The 24,573-nt window shown below is 48.3% G+C and overlaps 1 protein-coding gene across 22 annotated transcripts in view; it reads right to left on the reverse strand.

Moving 5' to 3' along the window:
- FHOD3 (formin homology 2 domain containing 3) overlaps positions 1–24,573 on the reverse strand; it is a 456,221-nt gene that overhangs the window by 371,671 nt on the left and 59,977 nt on the right. For all 22 annotated transcript variants that reach the window (XM_082699502.1, XM_082699490.1, XM_082699491.1 and 19 more), the window contains exon 3: positions 15,374–15,438. In XM_082699502.1, the coding sequence (XP_082555628.1) occupies positions 15,374–15,438 (65 nt within the window). The remainder of the gene's footprint in view (positions 1–15,373; positions 15,439–24,573) is intronic.

Genomic DNA, 24,573 nt, shown 5'->3' on the forward strand with positions numbered 1-24,573 from the left:
CAGAAACAGAACCCTAATGACTACAGCTCAATTCTTGGGCTCCCTACCCTCTAGTTCCTAATACCCCAGTGCCAGGCAATTGTCACTCCTTGGGCAGTACTCAGGGGCCCCTTTCACAGACAGTAGGAAAGAGAACTAAAGCAGTATCATTGCCCATCCACAGAGGTGATCTCCCGACCTTTACGGGACGGTATCATGTGTGACTGACAGGGTATTGATCTACGTGGTCCTGTCGTTCCCGCCGCACAAATTTTGCAATCAGTGCTTCCATAAAACCTGTTCCATGAGTTCTCCAGGTCCCAGAATTTGATAGTTTAGCTTCCCGCTTCCCCCTCAGAATGTTGAGTGGAGAACTACACCAGGCGTAACAGAACCACCACCGCCAGCGAAGGAGACCTGTTACGTCAGTCATTCACAAAGGGACTTTCTAAGGCAAGTGTGCCACAAACACACTCATCCCAAAACCATGTCTGGTTCACACCCTGATGTGTCAAGCCAGAAGTCAGAGCATGATGCCCTAAATCATTTTTGTGACTTAAGGAAGTGTTGACCACAAATTTCTAAGTAGAAAACGTGCTCCCAGAAAAATCAAAACGGCTGAGCTCAGGACAAGGACCATGACACAGGTCAGAACAAGACCCCAGCATAGAACAGGCTCCATCTCTTCCCAACCAGCAGGCACCAAGAGAGCCTCTGGCTGCACACCGCCAACAGAGTCACATTTTATTTTCGACTCACTCCCTCTCTTCAACCTCAAATACTCTAGCCTTAAAAAGCAGCCAGCTTGGGGCACTTCCCGATTTAGTTTAGCCTGGCACAGCCGCACCGCTCCAAGCTGAAAATGCTGCAGAGGCAAGAAAGGCAGAAGCAGCTGTCTGTCCACTCCGGACACACCGCCTCTTTGTGCTGAGCACACAGCTCATCTCTGAGCTGCTTGGCAACGACCCTCCATGCCTCCGGGGGAAGGGGTCCAGCTAAAATACTCACAATCCCAGCTCCTGAGCCTCCTATCGGCTCTGTCAGCTCTGGGGTCCAAACCACACTGTGCTCTTTCCCTCCTGAGCTCCAGCTACCCTGATGCCTTACTCTTGATGCCACCCAGGAGAGAACGGACCTCTGACCCATGGCCAGACAGGCTCCTAGTAGTTCAGGGAACGACCCCTGGCCTGCTATGGGGATAGGCTGCTCGCCCATGGCCAAGCAGAGATCTTAGAGATCCTCACAATAGGAAACTCTGAAAAAAGGGAGAGGCTGAGCCTCACTGGCCCACTGCCTTCCCCCATGTCTACCCATCCTTCCCTGGCTGGAGCAAGGGCAGCCACAGTGTCCTCCTGAGGACCCAAGGAGCATTCCCTGCTCCCACTGCAGATGGGGGAAAAAGGATTCAAAGATTCTGCTAGGATGTACCCATATTAGAGGAAAATAAAAATCCATGGCATATCATCCTAGGTCCATTGTGTACATGGAACTAGTATTTAAAAAAAAAAAAATCACTGCTCCAGGAAGGGACAATAATCAGTAACTATGTAAGTTCATTAGGAAACAAGATTAATTCTTCAATTCTTGGGTCTGGGGCTGCTGACCTCCTCAAGGCATAAAGAGAGAAAAAAAGCAATGCAAGGAATGAAGAGCTGCCTATTCCAACATCCTGGGCCTTTTCGAGGAACTGAGCTCTGGTCCCCAAAACACATTTTATCCACCTTCTGTTCCTATCTAAGAAACAATGGACCTGGGAGGCACGTGGGGGCTTGTTTCCTCTCTGCTTAGTTTGCTTGACACTTAATCAGATTCTGCACACAGGATTGGTAGAAATGAGGAACATAATTAGAATTTTATGAACAAACTTCCTTGGAGAACAATGAAGGCAAGACTCAGGAGAAAGCTCAATGTAACCATACTGTCAAAGAGACAAAAAACGTATTTCCAAGGTGTATGGAAAACTCTACTTTGAAATGAATTCCATCCCCAAGTTCAAGTGAGGAGATGGAGGCTCAGGGCAGTTCTAGGATTGGCTCCTAGAAACCAACTCCTTCCTTCGAGGCCTCTTTACCCTTCCATACTGAGGGAGAGGAAGGCCCTCCATCCCCACCCCTAAGATCACACAGCATCCCCGGGAAACAGGACACAGGTCACCCAACTGGAGAAGCAAGAGGTGAATGGTCAGCGTCCCAGTGCTGGGGACGCAAGGGGTGGGGTGAGACAGAGTCCTTCCGAGGGGGCTGAGGCCTAGGAGACGGATGTGGGACGAAGTTCAGGTATCCAGGGGACACGACACAGATCTCCATGGCAGATGCTGAGCTCTGGGAGAGCTGGAAATTGCAAGCCTACCGCCTCTCCTTAGAATCATGAACACAGATGAAAAAGCCTCAGGCCTATTTCCTTTCTGGCAATGAACACGGTGGTGGCACCCAGTAGGCATTACTAAGTGTGGAAGAGTTGTTTTCCAAGTCCTGGGGGAAGCGGACCATGGCCGACATTACAGTCACATAAAGGATGGTGACGCTTTCAAACCCACCCACGACACTGTTGATTCTCCACAACAGCAGCAAAGCTCATGCTCGCAAGGATCATACCGGGCAGCCAGAAAGCAGGCGCTTGACCTAAGACAGCCACGTGACCCATCCATGCCGTCAGCAGTTCGTGAGGGAAGAGGGGGTTCTCCGTTCTCGGGGAGACCCGCCATGTCCCAGGTCTAGCTGCCCAACTGTGTCAATTCCAGAATTCAAATCCCACCTGCCGCTCTTCCTCCCCCCCACCCACCTTCACCCCCCCCAACGATGACACCCCTGAAGAGGAAGCAGCACCCTTTACTGCAGGCTGAGCACCTGCTTTTTATTTATCTAGTTTTATTTCTTTGCCCTCCTCAGACATAAGTAAAATGAAAACACACCCAAATAAGTGTTCTATAAAATAGATGGATCTACACTACTATGTTTTCACTATTTGATCTTGGATCCTAGGAACAACTTTATTTGGAGTCCTTCCACACTTGGAGTCTCCCAAGTGCTCCCCGAGGCCCAAGTCCACGGTGGACTCAGCAGTGGACTCAGCACTCTCTAGTCCCCAAGCCCCCGAGCCAGCTGCCATGGCCTGGTGCTCCCTCAAAGTCCTGAGGGAGGCCAGGCCTGGAGTCAGATCCCAGAAAGGACTCAACCCCAAACCTCGGAGGACAGCCAAGGAAGGGCAGGGCCACAACTAGAACCCCAAGACCGAGCTGCTCTGAGGATCGCATCCCGATACCTGCCGTGAACACACGGGCCACCAGTTCCGCCCTGGAGAAGCCTGACCTGAGCTATTCCAGGCTTTTTGTGAGTCCATCCCAACAGACATGCCTCACTTCTAGAATCTATCTCCCATCAAATAAATAAATAAATAAATAAGGAAAGAAAGAAAAAAAAAAGAAAAGGAGGAAAAAGGAACGAGAAAAAAGAAAAAGAAAAATCCACACATGAATCTCATCCCTGACTCAGATGGGCCTTGGCAATCCCCAGGGAAGACAGCTTCCCGGAGCTCCTTTTCAAGTCCCTAATGGGCTGGTAATTGGTTTTACGGCTTTCTGATGAAGTGTGAAGTGCCCCATGCCACTCCGCTTTGCTTCCTGGTGGCTTCTGAGGCCTTGGAGCCTACTAGGGAAGGGAGAGACACCAACACAGAAATGGTGGGACAGCTTTTTAAGGTATCCTGGGCCAAACAAGTCATAAAAAAAAAAAAAAAAATCCTCCAAATTTGTTGACAATGACTGTGATAGGTTATGTATGTGTCAAAGTTTACCATCACTAGAGTGGTTGTAGACAAAACATACAGATTATATACATATTTTGGGCGCAATTTCAACAACTTATCAGACCGTTCTGTAAATATCAACTCATACAGAATATTTTGACTACTTTTATAGTGCTTAGAACAAAATTTTTCCACTTTGAAGTTACACAATGTAACTAGCACTTGGTGTTACATTATGGTGTTTTCACTCCTTTTCATGCACCCAACTGTCTTTCTTGTGTAATGCCTGAGCACGCTCTTGGAAGCTTTACCCTCCATTTCGGGGGTTCCTTCAGGAGAACACCCTTGGGGAACACACAGAAGGGGAGCATCAAGCTGCCTTCACGCTCACAAAACCCACTTAATTTCAGTCAGGAGGAGAGTTTTTCAGTAAACATACTGATTATTGGATGTTGCCAACACTGGAACATTCTAAAATGCGTCAAAACCAGGGTTCCAGAAAAGAACACCACAAAAAGCCCACAGTGCCACTGGTTACTCAGGAATCATAGATGCGGGATGGCCAGCTCCATTCCATCGTATCCAGTATAATGTTAATGGAAACCTACAGTTTCCAGTCTGTCCACCACGCAGAAAGAGGGAGCAGCTAAATCCTACCTCAAAAACACTAGCTGATCATTATATATGGGTTTTATATTCAAGAGTTTGACAAGGTCTTACCCCAATGTTTAATACAAGTCTGATACCTCGCGCTGGGGAAGGACGGTCCTTCAAGAATGGGAGGCAAGACCCGAATCTCATCCAAGTCCATTCTGTCTCTCCACACATCCAATAGTCTACAAGTGCTTTTTCTTTGAGAACCAAATAATCACATTTAGGCTTTGCTTTATTTGTAAAGGAATAAAACACAAAATTGTGAGGACGACGACGAGGATGTTTACCACCGTTTGCCCAAGGTAGCAGTGCTTGCTCGTATACATGCTATCCCCATGAAGGCTCCCAGCACTGCCAGGAGATAGCACCAGGGCCCCCTGGTCCTCACCATTATAAATAAGCAGACAGATCTCACAAGGTTGAGGGGAGAAAAGGGTAGGCAGCGAGGGAGTCCTCAGGCCCCAGTCACATGGTTCTGCCTGGCACACATGTGGGCCACCCAGGCCAGGAGCCTGGTCAGGCCCTGCCTTCTGGATCCGTACAGCACCCCCACAGAACCCAGTGCGCTCCTGGAAATGCTTTAAAATGACATTCCACCCACATCCCCAGATTTGTTACTATTTACTTTCACATTCTACTTACTGCTTTTTATTCCTTTTCCTAAGAAAATACCAAACAATTTCATTGCTCAAGTAAATGAATTCAACACGCATCAGTACCATGACGCTTTTAGCAGCTCTTCTGGGTTCCTGGACTAAATTTCGACATCAGTGTGTGTAGGCTTTCCCACACCATCAAGCATTAGACACCAACCGGGCGCCCCATAATTCAACTCAATTCTGATGCTAATGGTAGATTACATCACAGGCCACAGATTGAGGGCTCAGTCTTCCAAGACTGCCCACCACCTTCAGATGCCAATCACAAACCCAGGTTGTCACCTGTGCCTCTCATCTACGAGCTTTTGATCAGAGGTTCCAATGAATCCCTCCTTGTGTTTGATTAATTTGATAGAGAAGCCCGCAGAACTCAACCATTTCACTTGATTACCAGTTTCTTATAAAAGGATGTAACTTGCATGGAAATGATGCATAGGGCAAGTTATGAGAAAGGGGCATGGCCCTTCCATGTTCTTTCCCTGAATCTCCCTGTGTTCACCAGCCAGGAAGTTCTCTGAACCCTACCTCTTGGGATTTTACAGAGGCTTCATTATAGGCACAATTGACTGAATCCCTTAGCCAAACCAATGGTTAAGAGGTCAGGGATAGGACTGAAAGTTCCAGCTCTCCATCACTTGGGTGGTTCTTCTCATAACCCCCCCCCCCATTCTTAAGGTGGGGACCAAGTCACCTCATTAACATAAGAAAAGGCACCTTTGTTGCTCCTATCACTTAAGGAATTTCAAGTATTTTAGGAGCTCTGTGCCAAAAACAGGATGAAGGTCAGGTGTTTATCATAAATAACTAGTACAGCGGCTTTCCTTAATCAACAAACACTTTGGGGTCTGCTTCTGTGAACCAGACACACAACAGTCCACCTTCAAGTGCTCAAGAGCTAAATGCTACCTGGAACAAAAACCCTACCTCCTATATCTTCCCAGTAAGGACCAGACCTCCAAACCAAGAGCAAGAGGACTCACAGCCTCCAGCCCAGAGCCCTTGTGTTCCTTTCAGACAGCTCCTAAAACCAGAGCTGACAGCAGGTAGTTCTGATCAGGTCTTCCCCACTTGAAGCCCAAAAGAGAAGCCATTCCAGCCAGGCAGGATGGAAGCCTGGAAGGGATGTGAATGCTCCGGCTCCTTCTAGAGCAGTCAGGACCCCAGCTCACAAAGAAAGGATTTCAACTGCCTAACTCAACATAGTCAGCTCTTGAAGGGTGAAACCCATTTGTCTCGGGTGATTAACTTTCCCCTAAGACCATCCATGAACCACACCAGAACTCTGCAAACTGTCCTTGGAAGTCTACTGAAACTTCACGTAGGGAAAATGTTTTGAAAGACCTGTCTAGAGGTTTGGGCAGCCCTTCGAACTTTTTGGGTCTGAAGGGTTGCACCAGGCTCTGCAATCACATATCTAGAAAAGGGCTGAAGACCATACAAATAGCCTAAAGAGCAAAGGGACAACCAGCACTAAGGGCACGAGTTGGAGAATGGAGAAATTCAAGTTTCACTCTCTCAGCGCCACCCGTGGCTCATGATGATCCCTGAAACCGAGGATGGGAAAGGACCCAGCTGCCAGGGTGCTACTCCCTGAACATGGCTCACATCACTTTCTTTCTTTTTTTTTTTTTTTTTTTTAATGCCAAAAGTAGGGGGCACCATGGTGGCTCAGTCAGTTGAGCATCTGACTCTTGGTTTTGGCTCACATCATGACCTCCGTGATGGGACCGAGCCCCGCATTGGGCTCTGCACCCAGCACGGCGTCTGCTTCAGCTATTTGCACACTTGCATGCTTTCTAAAAAATAAAATCTTTTTAAAAAAATAAATGTAATGGCCAAAGTAAACAGTCTGATTTAGTAGAATTCTCTATCTTCATGACACTTTTCAACTTGAAATACTTGCCGATGCTGGGACACCTGGGCAGCTCAGTTGGTTAAGCAGCTTCCTTCGGCTCAGGTCATGATCCCAGCGTCCTGGGATTGAGTCCCACATCGGGCTCCTTGCTTGGCGGGGAGCCTGCTTCTCCCTCTGCCTGCCATTCTGTCTGCCTGTGCTCGCTCTCTCCCCTTCTCTCTCTGATAAATAAATAAAGTCTTTAAAAAAAAAAAAAAGAAAGAAAGAAATACTTGCAGATGCATTATCTAATTCTCAGAGTGGTAGTAGAGTAAACCGGCCATCGAATCTCAAGGGTGATCTTGTGGGAAGGCTAAGAAAGGATTGAAGCACTGACTGCAGGCCTAATGCTGCACCTTGTCCCACAAAGATTTCCCTAAATCCCTGAAAATGGATCCCCTCCTGCGCACCCCAACACAGCCCAGTTCCTAGGATAGAAAGAAATCACATCACCTCTCAATACAATTAACAGAATGTTTTCTTCTTTTTATTTTTTTAAGATTGTGAGAGCAAGAGCACATGAGCATGGTGGTCGGGGAGAGGGTGGGAGGGGAGGGGCAGAGGAAGAGAGAGAAGCAGGCTCCCTGCTGAGCAGGGACCCCGACAGGGAGCCCGATGTGGGGCTTGATCCTAGGACCCCGGCATCATGACCTGAGCTGAAGGTAGCCAGTTAACTAAGCCATCCAGGTGCCCCTTTTTCTTCTTACTAATTATACTGACAAGATTCCAATTATGCTAACCTGTTTCATTTTCTCCTCTCGCTAGTCTGTCGCTACTACTCCAGCATATCAGCTGGAGACTACAGCACTTATAACCAATTCCCAGACACCTTTTTTTACCTCCTTTTTATCAAATTTTGAACTGGCTGCACGTGTTGCTCTAATGCTTCCCATGTGTTTTGATTCCCAAATTAAAATATTTCCCATTTGGTATTTCTAACCCAACAGGAATCGCTAAAATGCACCAAGAATCCCCACCCAAGAATCCTTTTTTTTTTCTAGATCCCTCAACAAGACCTGAAAAACAGGGGTGCCCATCTCCTCCTTGAACAATCTCCCTGTAGCGAGGTATGTGCAAGCCATCCAGCCTACTTTTCAGCTCCCATGCCTTCTGGATAGCAAAATTTGTAATTACCAAGCAACTCGCTGTGTTTCCTAACATTCTTATTGTTCCATGACAAAAAATGAAGCCGTCTCTTCGTGTAGGGCGCTGGGGGGAGGGGGAAGTTCAAGTGCAGAGAGCTCATCACGAGAGCCTACATTAATGACATCCCCCTGCAGCTCAGACCTGTAAGTAAAAAGCGTAGAGCAGCAATCTAGAACTCATTCAAAAGCATGGTGGTTTCCCTGCCAGGGCTTGTTTTCTGGGTAACACTGAAGGTCCTGCTGGACAGCAACTTTGGAGTCTAGCCACCAGCACATGGTTTAAAGTCGTAACATCTGCTACAGGTGTTCCCCCCCCCCCCAACCAGGACTACATTCCCCGGAGTCCATTTCTGCCAGATGTCATGTTCCTGTTAAGGATAGAAGCAGTTTCTAGGACAGGGCAAAGTAAACATCAGTAATGGTTCTCAGGCAATGCTCTAGTATCATCCAACAATCAAAGACCTTCAGAAGTAAAAAGGTAACAAAAGCCTAAAGAGGCAACGAATGAACAGTCTAAATACAGTCAAGGGGAAGGTAAGCGCACAAACGGGACGTCAAACTGCCTTATGAGACCTCGTATAACTGTTTCTCTTTCCTGTGGGTCAATCCACATTTGCTCATTTTTCCTTTCTTCCTAATTCCCATAGTGGACCCGAGATTCCAGCTGTATCTGGAAGGTTCTCATGCTGAGTATCGCATAGGTGTGTCTCCTTTTCTCTCCCTGTGTTTGTGTTTACCTGCATGTCTGTAGGCACCAGAGTCATTTTTAAACTCATTCTGTAACTGTTCTTCTAATTCCTGGCAACAAATCATTCCTGACTTATCTATATACTGTCCTCTAAGATTACAGCATGTGTGGGCAGGTGTGACAGAACTCAATAGCCATCAGCATTTAAACACTAGACTCTGGGCAGTTGAATCACCTAGAGGCATGTTCCCGATATATTTTCTCCCTTGGGGGGCACTGGAGAGACCCCATCTGTCAATTACTGTTTGGCCATATGTTACCTTAGAGGTCGCCACCTACAGAGTGGAAAGGTTGACAGGCCAGCCTCTTCCAGCCCGGACCCAGTGGCCTTTTAGACATTTAGACATTCTATGGGGTCCGCACCTGGTAGCTGGAGGTAGATTAATAGGAAGCAGATGATGGGAGCTATTTATCTGATTAGCCCAGAGAGCCTGTTCTTACCTAGAGAACAGAACTGTGGGTAAAAATGGGTTACAGGGGGGCACCTGGATGGCTCAATGGGTTAAGCCTCTGCTTTCGGCTCAGGCCATGATCCCAGGGTCCTGAGATGGAGCCCTGCATCGAGCTTTCTGCTCAGCAGGGAGCCTGCTTCCCACCCCCCCCCACCCCATCTGCCTCTCTGCCTAGTTGTGATGTCTCTCTCTCCCTCTGTCAAATAATTAAATAAAATTTAAGGAAAAAAAAAAAAAACAGGTCACAGACTGGGTGGGGTATAAAAGAGAGGTCTGATGTACTCAAATACTAAAAGTCTCCTGCTACAAAGCTCGATGCTGGATTTCAAACCTGAGCCAAGTTTCTGCTAAGGCCACAGCCTGCCACTCTACAGAAAGGCCAGGACAGGAGATTGGCTCCAGGGTTTCTGGAGAATCCATGGATCCCTACATCGAAGGAGAAAACAGGAAATATGACCCACGGTGCCTAACCCCACTAAGGAAGGACATAGCCAGGACACTGTGAGCTCAGCCATCATGACACCCACAAACAGGGCAGGAGGGAATCCCTGCCCCTGTCTCAAGTCTGCGGAAGCAGGCTAAGAGCAGCAGCTGGGGGAATGCAGAACAGAATCAGCGAGAAGCTCAGGCCCAAGTCTTGGAGTCAGACACAGCAGGGCAGGGGGGTCCAGGAGGGGAAAGAGGGACTGTGGGGGTGTTCTGATCACAACAGCTGCAATTACGGTTTCCATGGTCACCCCAGGGATGCATGGGGGCTGCCTCCTCAGACAACATAGGGCCAGCAGCACCTGTGTGGGCCCTCTCCCCTTCCCAGCACCCAGAGGGGCAGGACACCTAAGTTACCACACAGGCTTCCAGGGTCTGAGCACACTCCTCCCCGTACAAAGGGACTCCTCCTCTTGATTAGCTAATTTAGAAATACCACCCAGCTGCTATGAAGCCCAAGAGGGTCAAAAAGCCATTTTGCAGTTTGGAGAAGGAAACCTCTAGTTTTCATGGGAATTCCAGAGTCAAGAGGCAGGGAGGCCCACATTGAAATCCAATTAACAGCCCACCCAAGGGGCAAGTGCAACATCAAAAAAAGTTGGAGGGAGGCCTCCCTGCAGGGCCAGAAGGGCTCAGCCACACAAAACCCCAGCTCAAACGTAACACTGATGGAGAAAGAAGCTCAGAAGCAGAGGAAGTGGTACTGGGCCTAGTCAGAAAGCTTGGCAAGATGGAAGAGGGTACAAGCTAGGCTGAGGCACCGGCCTAAGAAGGCAGAGCCTGAGGAAAGGATTGAAGAACAAAAACAAATGCAGGAGGTAAAGGGTAGGGTGCAGTCAGGGGTCATGATTACAGGTCCACTCCCTGCCTTCTGAATACAGAAGCCAGGGCCCTCTACACTGTAGCTAGAGAAGATTCAAATACAGACAGAACACTTATCTCACTGGGGGCCCCTCAGCTGTCAGTCCTACCCCACAGACTCACACCACCTCCATCACCACCACCAAGAGCTGGCATGGATCCAAGACCCTTCCCCATCAAAAATCACACAGCCTCAGAATCCTTCTCAACACCATGCCCCAGGGAGCCACCACCTCTAAAACGGCTAGCATGTGAGATGAATCTCCTCAGTCACTCCTGCACTAGAAGGTTCTTCTTGAGATGAGGTCCCCTCCCCGCTCCCATTCGTCATTCACCTCCTCACTGAAACAGTAGAGCAAGAAGCAGAGTTCCATGACTTAGCTCAGGAGAGAAGCCCTGGCAAATTATAGCTGATGCCTTGTTCTGTTGTGTTGCTGGAAATGGACTACACTTTGCATTAGTGGGTGATGCAAAGAGATTTTCTTACCTCGACAAGGGTCCTCTGTGATTTGACCTTTACCAAGCAAGGAGACTAACCTAATGGAGAGATTAGCCAGTTCAGCTACCTTGCCAGTTTCTGCCTACCTCATCTCTATCCTCATGGGTGATCTCATCATCTCCTAAGTTTGTAGGAGATGCCTCTAAAGATTTCTAAAAACCCTTTGTCCCAGGTTGTCCTTCACAACTGTCATAGAAATGACACTCTGCAACCTTCAGCCCATCGTCCCTTTTGTTTAACTCAATGCTGGATACTTGGAAGTGTCTACCTTATGGGTTGCAATCAATAGACAGTTCGTTCTCTTCATGAGAAGACAGGATCTGGTCCAGAGAACTGAAGCACAGAGGTTTTTAAGTCCAAAAAATGTCTCCAAAGCACGCCAGTAGCAAACACTCGGATATTACCTTTAGGACCCTAATAACTTCAAGTCTGTTTTTAAATCCTCAACTCCATCCCTCACCCCTCCAATTCTTCCACTTCTTTTCTCTTCAAGAGGAGATTGAGTCATCAGAGCCAGTTGGCCCTCTGAACATTTTCCTGGTGTCTGGAAATAGGATCACTTGCAGAGACCAAAAATTTATTTTCTCTAGCTAACCTCATAAAAATGCAGACTTTACATGCCCGTCATAGATTTTTTTTTTTTCCGTCCGTATCTAAGTTCATGCCTACAATGGGACCACGGGTTTTTCTGAGGAGTGAAGCTAGATTTGGAAGTCAAGTCATGCACTGTTTACTACAAGTTACATTAAGTGGCCATACTCAAAACTGTGCAAAGAAATAAAAATCACAGTGGAGAGGAGCATCTCTCCATACCGAGACCTCATTCCAACTTTCTGCTTCAGCCCTGCTGCATTATCAGAAAAGGCCTGTGTCGGCTGCCAGCCATGACCTTCAAAACAGTGCCTGACGGCCTTCACATTATGTGAGGTCTGTTCAGTTGCGGACCATAAAGGCTCCACTCCACTCTTGTTCCCATTGGGTTCAGAGTTCCAAAGTTAACACTGGAGAATTCCAACAGCATGTCACTCCCAATTCATCAACACACATGTCGTTAAATACTTAAAGTCTCCTGCTACAAAGGTAGATGCAGGATTCTAAACATTAATTTAAAAAACTTAATAAAAGCAGGAGTGAATGAGAAAATGTTGTAGGGTGAAAGAACCATTTTGGAGACATTTAGTTGATAGCATTTTAAACCCCTGGATCCTTCCAGTCCAATCTCATGGTGGGAAGGGGGTCTCTGGGGAGATGGTATATGGGTGCCAGGGATAAGGGAACACGGATTGTCCGATGCCTGTGATAATTCAACCATTGCTTGAATGGCAAGGAGGAGAAGTCATCGGAAAAAGAAACAAGAACTCAACCAACTGATGTGAAAAAGGTTCCCTCCCCTCTTGTCATGTTTTCTTTTGTCATTTCAACTGAAGATTGTTCCAGGTTTGGGTTTTTCATCCCAAAGAAATCTCATCTAATATTGCCACTTGGAAAGGGAAAGAATATGTCACAATGGGGGTTGGTACTTCATACACACGATGCATACATTCCATTTTCTATACATAACCAAAGGATAATATTTAGCGCTATTATAATAAATCTATTCCAGATCTTGCCAATAATAGGCAATGGTACGAGAAAGAGAGGTTTTTATTACATAGGAAAAACTTTGCCTTCTTAGGTACTGATGATAATTTTATACAGTCAAACCCTTCCATTCAACATAAGTAGGGCTGAGGTAACGAATGAGGAGAATCAAAGCGCAAAATCCTTTTAAAGAATTCAACACCTTAAGACTTTATTTTAATGTGCAGCTATAGGACATGATCATCCTGGTTTTGCTTATGCTGAGACACTGGGCACAGAGCACAGTAGAGACACACATTCACACCTACTTTCAAGCCATGAGCTTTCTTGGATAAGGGTCTACTAACTAGAATTCTCTGTGGACCTTCTTCATGAACTCCTCCACCAAGGAGGTCCGGGATTTCCCATCTCACTTTCTGTGAAGTCAAGCAAGAACAGACATTTGTGAAGACTACAGTCCTTCCAGATTTTTTTTAAAGATTTTATTTATTTATCTGACAGATCACAAGTAGGCAGAGAAGCAGACAGAGAGAGGAGGAAGCAGGCTCCCCGCTGAGCAGAGAGCCCAATGCCGGGCTTGATCCCAGGACCCTGGGATCGTGACCTGAGCCGAAGGCAGAGGCTTTAATCCACTGAGCCACCCAGGTGCCCCAGCCCTTCCAGTTTGGCACTACTCCAACTTCTGTAGTTGTTGTCACCCACCTATGTTGACAAATGCTTTAGTAGTCACCAATTCTGAATCTTGTCCAAAACAATGAATTTTCAAAGCAGTGACTTTTTAAGACTCCTATTGAATTAGTTTATAGGATATATGCCTATGACTTCATTCAATTACTTCAATTCAAATGCAAGAGCAGTTGGCTTTAAGGAGGTTTGGGAACAAAGCCCCTGATCCTGTCAGCACCCACGTCAATCCCTCCAGCAGGAAGGCATGCGTGTCCTGGGAGAGCGTGGGACGGGCTCCTGGTGCTCAGCGTGCTATGGGGATAAGTTATGTTTTACATAGTACAGAGATTATATGAGTCTACGGCCATACCACCCTGAGCGCGCCCGATCTCGTCAGAGATTATATGAGACTATAGGATACCTAAGTTAGTTTAGCGAGTCAGTAACCTAGAGGCTGGTTTTAAAAACTCCTGCACTTGAAATATTTAAGTACAAAAAGTGAATTACATAGAAGGAATTAGTTCATTAGGATTCCGATCTACCCATTTTTAGTGTTACTATGCTTTGCACCACCTTACCATCTTGGGAAATACCACTTCACCCTCATGTCCCAAATCTCTACAGGTTATCAACTATATACTTCAACCAATAAACTCCAACAGGATTCAGCACATACTGGAATATGCTGTAGATCTTGTTGTGGGGGAAGGTGAGGTTATCAGAAGTCCTAGGTCACAGGCCTTTTCTTCAGGTAGACATGATTCATATATATATGAAATAACAGGAAACGGGGTAAAGCAGGTTTTTTTTTTTTTTAAGTGAAGGATTAAATATCTAGTGTATATTTTTAGAGTACATGGCTCATGGTCACTCGGTGCCACCAGCAGTTGAGAAGTGAACAGTCAACTGCGGAACTTCTACAGATCTCACTGGGTTTCCATCAAGATTAGGAACCCTCCCGCCCTGAGGCTGAAGAACCTGCTATCTGGTTCCTCGCCAGCCACATGGTCAGACTGTCACTGGAGACACTTACGGCCTCACACACGGAACACCAGGTGACCTAAAATTCCATGGATTCCCCTCCACGTTCAGCCACCTCCTCACCCCATGCCTGGGTCTCCAACAGGGAAGCAGAGAGGAAGGGAAAGGACCAGAAACCGTGCTTCCCACTCCACTCAGTCCCCACACTCCAGGTGTAGACTAGGCCTCAACACAATGATTTGTGCTCTCTTCATGAGAGTTCTGAATTAAGACCACAAGCTAGTATAAAAGCAAAATGATTTGGATCTGAAAAACTCCTATGTATAAAGTGAATTTTAATTTTCTTCTGTTTTTGGCACTAGATATTTGCCTCAACATAGCCGAATGCCAGGAGGAAACCAGGCCATGGTTTTAGATAGGCCTCACTCAAGTTGGTCTACTTCACATCAGTAACTGCCATTCAACCCCACACGTGTAGGTGGGGAAACCAACAGGTACAGGAAAAGGCTGTAGCAAAGGCCCCAGGGGGGTTCCTATGTGACCGCTTGCAACCATTCTGAACCACAAATACATCCCCTCAACACCATATTGCTTTGTATCTACGTATGCCCCATCCTACGCAAACCTGAGAGATCCCCTCCTGTCACCTGACCGCGGCCTGGAGCCTCAACCCCCCACGGCCCGACAGGGAGCTGCGGAGAGCCACCAGATGGCACATGAAGATCACTTCAACTGGCTGGAGGGTCCCACAGACACTGCCCCACAAAGAACCTCATCATCAGTCTGTCTTGCCTCCAGCTCCATTCACTCACCGAACAGCAAAGGAAGTCAGCATGAAACACAGCTTTGGAAACCATTGCCGGAAATGGCTTCACTAAACTAACAATCTGGGACGGGGGCTCATCCAAGTAGAGAGCAGAACCCTAAGTATCCTAAGTATTTTATTGCTTCAAGGACACTTCCCAGCACACATCTGATCACTGGGGGGCATATGGTAGTACCCGCTTCCGCACATGTCACTCACCGATGCAGGCATGGACCCTCACGGACAGCTGCGTCCTCAGGATGATGCTGTGCTTCTTGCCCCGCCTAATGGAGATGGAAGACAAAACAGACACAGGTATCAGAGCGGTCGCCACGACGACACCCACATGCTGTCAGTCAGCTTGAAGGCTCTGGCACACCCACGTCCAAGAGACTCGAGGTAAGCAGGGACCTAAACAGAACGAGAATCTACCCTGAAAGAGTATGAGGTCTCAGAAAACTAAACGAGGAGGTTGGACGCTGGGAGACCGCACACACATTTTCTTGTGAGTGCAGTCTGGTCAACTCCTTCCATCCGCACAGTTATCATGTGCTCATGCTTGACCATGTTGGGAAAACCTTAAAATCCGTGCCCATCCAGTGGGATCCCTGGAATGTAACAACACACATCTGCTCGACCACTTTTACGTTTTTTGAATATAGAAGGAAGGCACACAGCGGGGTCATCACACAAGACTGGTTTGCTGCATGGTAAGTCAAGATGGTTACAGCACTGACCCCTGGGTAGGGGTTCACCAAAGAGCTTACAGGCTATTTAGTCTCAACCACGCCAATGTATACCACACCTTTGTATGCTCCTCGCTTATTTAAGAAAACAGGATGGGGGAGGGCGCCTGGGTGGCTCAAGTCGGTCAAGTGTCTGCCTTCAGCTCAGGTCATGATTTCAGGGTCTCATGATCAAGCCCCACATCGGGCTCCCCACTCTGCTTCTCCTTCTCCCTCTGCCCCTCCCCCCCCCACGGGTGCTCACACACTCTTAAACCCTTTAAAAGAAAAGGAGATGGATCTTTCTCCCCCATTCTGCTCCTCGTATGGCTCACCCCACCCTGGGCAGAGAAGGACTAAGGCACACAGCAGTTGGGAGGATAACTGGGAGAAAACAGGAGACCTGGAGACCTCAAGGTAACAAAGGCTTTGGGAGTTGGATAAAGGGAAGAGCCTGTGAATGAAGGGGAGACGGAGCCAGCTCAGCAGCACCGCAGCAGATAACCCATGGGGTCTGTCGGTGGCTGAGTTCCCTCCCATCACTTTTCTGGCCATTCCTCTCTCCCTGTCAGGGCTCCCCGCCCCCACTCCAGAACAGTCTGGCAGTGCTCTTCTGCTTCCAGGTTTTGGGGTTATGTTGGAGGGAAAGGAACAAAATCTCACCAGGGCACACAGCTAATACCGTGATTATGAATTCATCGTAATCACTGCACATTTATTCTTGAGACCCGGTAAGAGGGTTAAGTATTGCTTTTTAAATGGTCTCTTCCAGGGGCACCTGGGTTGCTCAGTGGGTTGAGCCTCTGCCTTCGGTTCAGGTCATGATCCCAGGGTCCTGGGATGGAGCCCCAAATCGGGCTCTCTGCTCAGTAGGGAACCTGTTTCCTCCTCTCTCCTCTCTGCCTGCCTCTCTGCCTACTTGTGATCTCTGTCTGTCAAATAAATAAGTAAATAAAGCCTCTTAAAAAAATAAAATAAAATAAATGGAGAAAGGAAAACCACTTGCATTGCCTACAAAAGCATGCAGTGGCCTCCAGCCCCGCAGCTGCTTAGGAGCAGGAAATCTGCATTCACAATCCCTTCAGATGCCCATGAGCCTCTCCTTTATGTTTTTGTTCATCTGATTGTTTTACAATTGCTGTGTGTAAGCCCCAGTCTCAAGGAGCTTTTCCCAAGTACACAGCACTTGACCCATCTTCCCAAGTCTGGGATTCCTATCAACATAGACTATGAAACTTTCTTCACACACACACAAGTCTTTCTATGGACAATCCAGATGCTGACCTTCCTTTGATTCTTGTGATCATGCTAGAAAGCTCTAAGTGCATGGACCTGAATGACTGAACAGACTCTGGGGTGTTCTGGGATGGGGCCAGTAACCACCAGCTGGGGTGCTTCTTCACTCAGTGCGGGGCAGGGGTCTGGCCTGGAGCAGGAACCAGAGAACCAAAGAGAATGACCAGAGAACCAAGAACCTAATGACCAGTAACAGTGAACCCTGAGTCCACAGACCTCAAGATTTTCTGTACCTCGTATTTTCAGCAATTAGGAGTCATTACATAAAGCATGTAGACAAAAGTACATGCTTTAGATGCCCAGGCATGGGGGGAAACGCATGGAATGACCAAGGAGATGATTTCAGAAGAGCTCAAGTTCTGGAAAAGTTCAAGAGTGCCAGTTGATAGCCCTGCTTTTAGCTTCAAGCAACTAAAAACCCAATTTTGAGGACGTGCCTGTTTTCCCACAGAATTCTCTCATCCCACAGCGGAGGAGTGTGGTTTGATGTGGTTTGGGATTGCAGGCACCTGCGCAGAAACAAGCACCATCCTGGTGGAGGCGTCTTCTCTGTACTAGTGCACTGAGAAAGCAGGCAGTTGGCTTTGTCATGCTAAACCCCGAGGGAATTTACAAGACCACAGAATAAAGGCCTGTTTTGAAATAGTTTCATCATTTCAACCTCCTTCCCCATCTGCCCCTTAACAATGAAATCCTACAATGGAAGAAAGCCTGTGTGGAATTGGGGGCCACAGGCTGTGGAAACCACCTGAGAGAAAGGTGGCCCCAGATCCCAGGCATTCCTAGCAGAGGAGAGGACTGGCCTCAGCTGAAGGGGGTGGTGGTAAGTGACAGCTATGTCCACGGACGCTTCCTCCATCCCCCATCCCTGCTTCCTCCCACCGTCAACATGGGTACCACTGCTGTGCCCATTTTGCAGATGAGGAACACAACACTAGTAGAAAGGACATAAACCGCCTCAAGTCACAGAGCTGGTAGAAACAGACCCAGGCTGAAAGAAGACAGACTCCATGGTCACCTGCACCCCCTGCCCATTGCTGGAGGACTGCCTAACCTCCTCCAGGGCTTACCCAGGATAAAGAGTCTAGGCATTTTTAGGGAACTGGTGTAACCAATACCAAAACCTAACAAAAAGGACATTAGAAAATTAAGATACAAATTAAGACAATATTGGCTAATCAAGTTAGGCTTATTCTAAAAATTCAAAAAGAATTACAAGGAGTTCAAGGTTTTATTTAAGTTTACATCAAGGGGCACCCGGATAGCTCAGTTGGCTTAGTGTCCGACTTGATTTCAGCTCAGGTCATGATCTCAGGGTCATGAGATCAAAGCCCATAGAGGACTCTGCACTCAGCAGGGAGTCTGCTTCTCCCTAGCCCCCCCAACCCTCTCCCCTGCTCATACTCTCAAATAAATGAAGGCTTTTTTTTTTTTTTTTTTAAGATTTTACCTATTTGACAGAGAGAAACACAGCAAGAGAGGGAACAAACATAAGCAGGGGGAGTGGGAGAGGAAGAAGCAAGCTTCCTGCTGAGCAGGGAGCCCAATGCGGGGCCCGAGCCCAGGACCCTGGGATCCTGACCTGAGCTGAAGGCAGACGCTTCATGACTGAGCCACCCAGGAACCCCTAAATGAAGTCTTTAAAAAAATAAAATATTTCCAAAAATTTTAACAAATAAAACAACTCCTCTGGATGCAGAGGTGGACCCCTTTTAGGGGTGGCTGGGTGGTTCAGTGGGTTGAGCATCCCTTGGTTTCAGCTCTGGTCATGATCTCAGGATCATGGGTTTGAGCCCTGATCTCAGGCTCCGCACTCAGCAGAGAAATCTACTTGAAGATTCTATTCCTCTGCCTCTCCTGCAACTGGTGTGCTGACGTGCCCACTCTCTGTCTCAAAATCTTCCTAAATAGAGGTTTTAGGTTTACAGTTCCCTTTCTCCAGGAATCACCGCAGCCTCTCTGGCCTTTGATACTCTTCACCTGGGTCCCAGACCAACATTCCTCACCTGGCCACCTCATGCCTCGAGTATGGTTCAAGGTAACCTGATTTGTATAAACGCTCGCTCCCTCCCCTAATGGCTCCCCCTCCAGAACCTCACTGCTTTTCTAAAATTGCTGTCTGTACATGAGCCAACTGAGGTCATGTGCCCATTTTACTCTTGTTTTGCCATGGTCAGCTAGTACCACAGCACCCTCCCCTTCTACCACATGCCCCAAACCACCCCCCCCCCCCCGCCTTCCTCTGCCACCAGGCTCAGGTACTTGAGATCACAGTGGGCCACATCAGACAGCTGCCTCCCAGCTCAAATTTCTGTCCACTCACGCCACCCTTCCCATTACTGGGCTTCCAGGAAGACTCCTCCTTTGTAGGACAGGTCTCTCTGACTCCCTACCCCCATCTTAAAGCCCAGTGCCCACCCAAGCTCACCCACTCCTTCGGGATGTCATCTTTGTCCAGTGAGACAACTAACATTTGAAAGTACTTAGAGCCTTTCCACTCCTACTGTCCCCTCAGCATGGGAACGGATGCTCTCTCTCCTGATTTCCTACAGAACCATCTCCTTGCCTAGGCTCACCCCAAGTTCTGATTTCATTGATCTGAAGCAGAGCAGGAAGAGAAGTTGTTAAAGTTCCCCAGGTGGGTGCAGGTGCCTGCTCCAGCACCAAGAACCTAGGCTACAGGTTCCCAACCAAAACAGCAGACCACCTGAGGAGCTTTTAAAGTGGTGAGAATCCAGGCCCCAGACCAACCTTCTGAAGCAGGTGCCTAGAAGCCAGCATTTCAAGGCAGCTTTTCTCCAGGTATTTCAGAGGCAACCCAGCACTAGCCTGAGGCTAGTGTGCAAAGTTTTAGGTGGGGCAGGGTTCCACAGCCTTCCATCAGATTCTCAAAGATTTCTTTGCATCCCAATAGGTCAAGTTTAAAAGAAAAAGTAGTTTTGCCTTCCTACTGTCTGATAAGAAACCTCATCCAGTCACCTCTTGGTCCGTGTTTCCTCTGCTTCTAGACTTAGCAGCATTGAAAAATAACCTACATTTTGAACCCAAATCTAAAAACTTACTGAACCTGAAAATCCAAGCCATACACAAACAAAAGCCCTGCATGAGTTGAAAGACTCTGGTTCAGGTGTGGACGGAAGCAACAAGCAGCTTTTCCTTATTCTTCTCCCAGGTGACGACCTTCAGCTGAGAGCGCAAGCATGTTGTCTGGAGCTCTTGGGACAAACCGGCAAAGGAGACGAAGAGTCTGCGGTCTTAGGGGCTGCCAGGCTCAAACTGCAGCCACCAAGGTCCGGGTGCGGGAGAAAACCAGCCCTTTTCAAACAGAAGGGGCCGGCGTGGCAACTTCAGGGTTCCACTCCTCCCTGCCGAGCTCTCCCACCTAAAACCCTGCGTGCCCACAAACCAGGCAGAAACCTCAGGGATCCATGGACCCCCCCACACGGTTCCTTGGGGTTCACAAGCTACAGGCCAAGAAACTAGGCACGTTCAAGCCCAACCAGAGCTCTCCCCAACCCCTCCCTGCCCCTCAGCACGTCAACTATAAAGCTGGAAGCCTCGGGGCACACGGGCCCCTGAAGACTGGCTTCCTCACCTGCACTGGGGGGGACTCAGGGCCGTCCCACCGCGCCGTCCACTTGGCGCAGGAGTTCACGCTCCCTTGCTCAACTTCCAGGAGCATTTTCAGGAATGGCCTTCCCAGGCAGCCCTGGAGGGCTTTAAAAAACAGCACCGTCTGGGCCCACCCCCAAGTTCTGACTTCATTGGTCTGAAGCTGAGCAGGAAGGGAAGTTGTTAAAGTTCCCCAGGTGGGCAGATCCCCACTCCAACACTGAGAACCTAAGCTGTAGGTTTCTGACCCAATAGGAGACCACCTGAGGAGCTTTTGAAGAGGCCAGGATCCCAGGCCCCACATCAGGCCTCCTGAAGCAGGCACCTAGAAGCCAACACTTTGAGGCAGCTTTGTCTGGGCTATTTGGCTCTAAGTACCTTCCAATGTTTGGCCCTTTCCAGCCCTGCCTGGCCCAAGCCTCAAGCCACACACTGCCAAGCTCTCCCCACCCCACAGGGTTGCACCGGTTCTCCACCACACATAGCCCTGTGAAGGCCAGCAGACAGGGGGTGAGGAGGAGTAAGCTGCACCCCAGGCGATTCAGGATGGGGAGAAGCAGCAGCTCTCTTCAGAGCTGCCCCTGGGGTGCAGGGGAAGATGAGCACCCTAAATGACCAAGACCAAGGCAGGAGGCCTAAGGGATGCTCACCCTACATGCAACAACCACACTGGTCCCAGGGTAGAGCCCCTGGGAGCTCTACCATGCTCCTTCAGACAGCCCCCTCCCCCTCGATCTTGCAAGGCCACTGTCCCCAGGGCTAACTTCAAGACCCAACTCCTCAATGGCAGGACCCCGTGCCCCTCAGCTGCCCCTGGTTTTCTTTCAGAGGCAGAAGAGGTAGAAATAAGCAAAAAAGGGGCCTGGGCTCTCTGGCCCAGCTCTGCCCTGCGGGCAAGGATGCAGCCTTGGTTTCCTTAACTAAAATGAGCTTTCAGAGCGCTTGGCTGTATGGACCCCTCCAGGTCTAGAATCCAGTGATTCCCATTCCAGAGTATCTACTTCTCAAACGCTTCTTGAGTTATAGTAAGGGCTACTACTTTCAAGTTTGTATTATATGCTGGGAACCGGCTTACTGATTTATATACTATACATCATTGCATTATTTTCCTCACAACTGCCCAACGAGGATGTATTAGAATTATCCCCAGTTACTAGGAGACTGAGGTTCAGAGAGGGGAAGTAGCATCCCCATGGTCACACAACCATGAGGCTAATTGCAAAGCCCATGTCCCTAATCATTACGCCATGCTGCCCCCCGCCGTGCTCCCCTCCATTGCAGAGACCTTGCTGGCATCCCTGCTGACACGGGGGTGTAAATGGAATTGGGTAGAATTGTCTTTATTTTACAAATAAATTTCATAAACTCCTATCAGAGATAAAGTGGCTTGTACAAGGACACGCAAGAAAGGGGCAGGAATAATCGCCCAGAGGGCTGGAAGTTTCTGGTTCTGGGCCCCATGGTATGGTGGCTAATTTCCCTGGCCTTGGAAGGCAGTAAATAGACCTGGATCCATTTTGGTAGCATAATAATTGCTTTGTCCTTCTACTTTTCAAGGTCTTTCTCCTCTTCTCGGTTAGCTATAGCTTAAGTGATAACTCTAAAGAAGGAGTGAGTTAATTTTTAGTCTTGGCATAAGAGAGCCGGGTAATGGACAAGAACAAAGGAACTCCTCCAGCAAGGAAAATTCTCTCAGAACACCCTGTGCAAAAAAACACCACCATTTGCACACGGCCTGCCACACGTTGTCATTCTCTGGTCACGACATTAGCAGATTGTTGCTTTAGCTCACACAAATAAATCAAGAGGAAAGAATGGTTTTATGTGTCCTTTTCATGCCTCAAAAGGGCATTTCTTAACTGGAAAGAAATTATATTTTAACTCCCATTCGTGGGAGACAAGAGTTCTCAGGCATACGACTTTGCCAAATGCCACTGTGCTAGGGGAGGACTTGGGAGGGACACTCGGTGCAAATGACATGGCAGATGTGCAGGAAGGCTCAGCCTGCTGGCCACTTCCAACCAGCTCCCAGCAAGCTGTCATACGCTGCTGGGGCTCAATGGCAGTAAGTGGCCCGGGGGGAACAGAGGACCCAGCAAGGTCAGGACAGCATCATCCCGATCTGTCTTCTGCAACCCAGGCCAGGGGCAGAGGGGCCACCCCACCAGTGGTCAGTGAAGCTAGCATCTTAATACTCTTCCGGACAAAAAGGAGTGTCATCCTGAGTACACTCCAAAGGACAAGGTGGGAAGGTCCCCACAAACCAGGACTCTGGCAAAGACATAAAGCCCCCTCTGGGGTGAGTTTGGGGCCCACTTGTCAAAACCAGGGCTACCCAGCAGGGTCTGGCTACCTTCTCTGGTGGACACTTGCCCACATAGGAGTCCTGCCTTCTCCTCTTGCTGTAATCCATCGTAGGTGCAGGTGCAGAAATGGGTCAAGGTTGCACCTATCAGATGGACCCACGGCCAGGTCATGATTCGCAAAGGAACAGAGTGAGGAAGCAAGCCCCAGGGTCTCCTCTAAGGAGCTCGCCACTGGGTACCTCGCCCTTGAGGAATGGCTGGAGGGACTATGAGCACCAGGATGCCGATGCCAACAGTGCCAGGTGATGGCCGCAAATGCATCCTCTCCGGAGCCACTGTGCAGCATGCTTGAGTGCTCTTTGAACCAAATCCGGCATTTTAGCCTGGGACCGATGGTGTCCTTGCATGAACCAAACTTACATCACCAAAGGCGCCAACATACTTCCTGAATAAACCCAAAACGCCTTTGCCCAGGACCTCTGGGAGGGTCAGGGGAGTACAGACTTGGAATCAGGTCCATCTGTGTTCATACTTGGCTCTCCCAGCTCCTGGCTCTCTCTCCCTCGATGTGGAATTTACCTCCTGACCCTCAGTTGTTTCAGGTGAAGAAGAAACAATGAAATCCACTCACGTGACTATTAAGAGAGTGAACTATTAAATAAACAGACCGTGAATAAGGTGCCTGGTATTGTGAGTGGCACAACAGGCGCTCCAGAAAGGTTATTTTCTTCCGCGCTTGAATTTTCTCTTTTAGAGAGAGAGTGTGCACGTGCTGGGGGTGGGGCAGGGGGGAGGCTAAGGGAGAGAGAGAATCTCAAACAGACTCCATGCCCGGCACAGAGCCCGGCACAGAGCAGGGCTCAATCCCAGGACCCTGAAATCATGACTTGAGCAGAAATCAAGATCCAGATGCTTAACCGATTGAGCCACCCAGGAGCCCCTTTCTTCCTCACCCTCAACTCTTACTACTGCTATCTAATGTAGTGATCCTTTTTTTCCTCCACTAAGCTCCCATCCCCAAATCATTTGAATTCTGATAAGAAAGAAAAAAATCGAACAGGGCATGGTCTCCAACTGTAACACCAGTAGAGATATTTTTCAGGTTGATAATAATCTACTCATAACACAACTGGTGCACGCTTAATCAATGAGCCATGAAATCATCCACTTAGACTGTCATCCAGCCTGAATTCTGACATCTTATATAAAGGATTATCATTGTCAGTAAAAACTAGCAATGGAATTGTCCCAAGTCTATCAATCTAATGTTTTTGTTTTTAATAATGATGAGTAGAATCTGGTGTGACATAATAATGAGTGTGTGCATAGCGTATGGTAGTTTCCAGGATCTGTTCCCATTGGGTCCTCAGAAAACTTTGTTGGTTCCTACCAAGGAACTTGGCCTTAGTGCTCATGGTCCTGTTATTCAGGAATCCATTCTGAGATCCTGCCATTTACTTGACTACCAATGTTCAGTAAG

Source organism: Mustela nivalis (assembly GCF_964662115.1).
Source record: "Mustela nivalis genome assembly, chromosome: 14".
Classification (NCBI taxonomy): Eukaryota; Metazoa; Chordata; class Mammalia; order Carnivora; family Mustelidae; genus Mustela; species Mustela nivalis.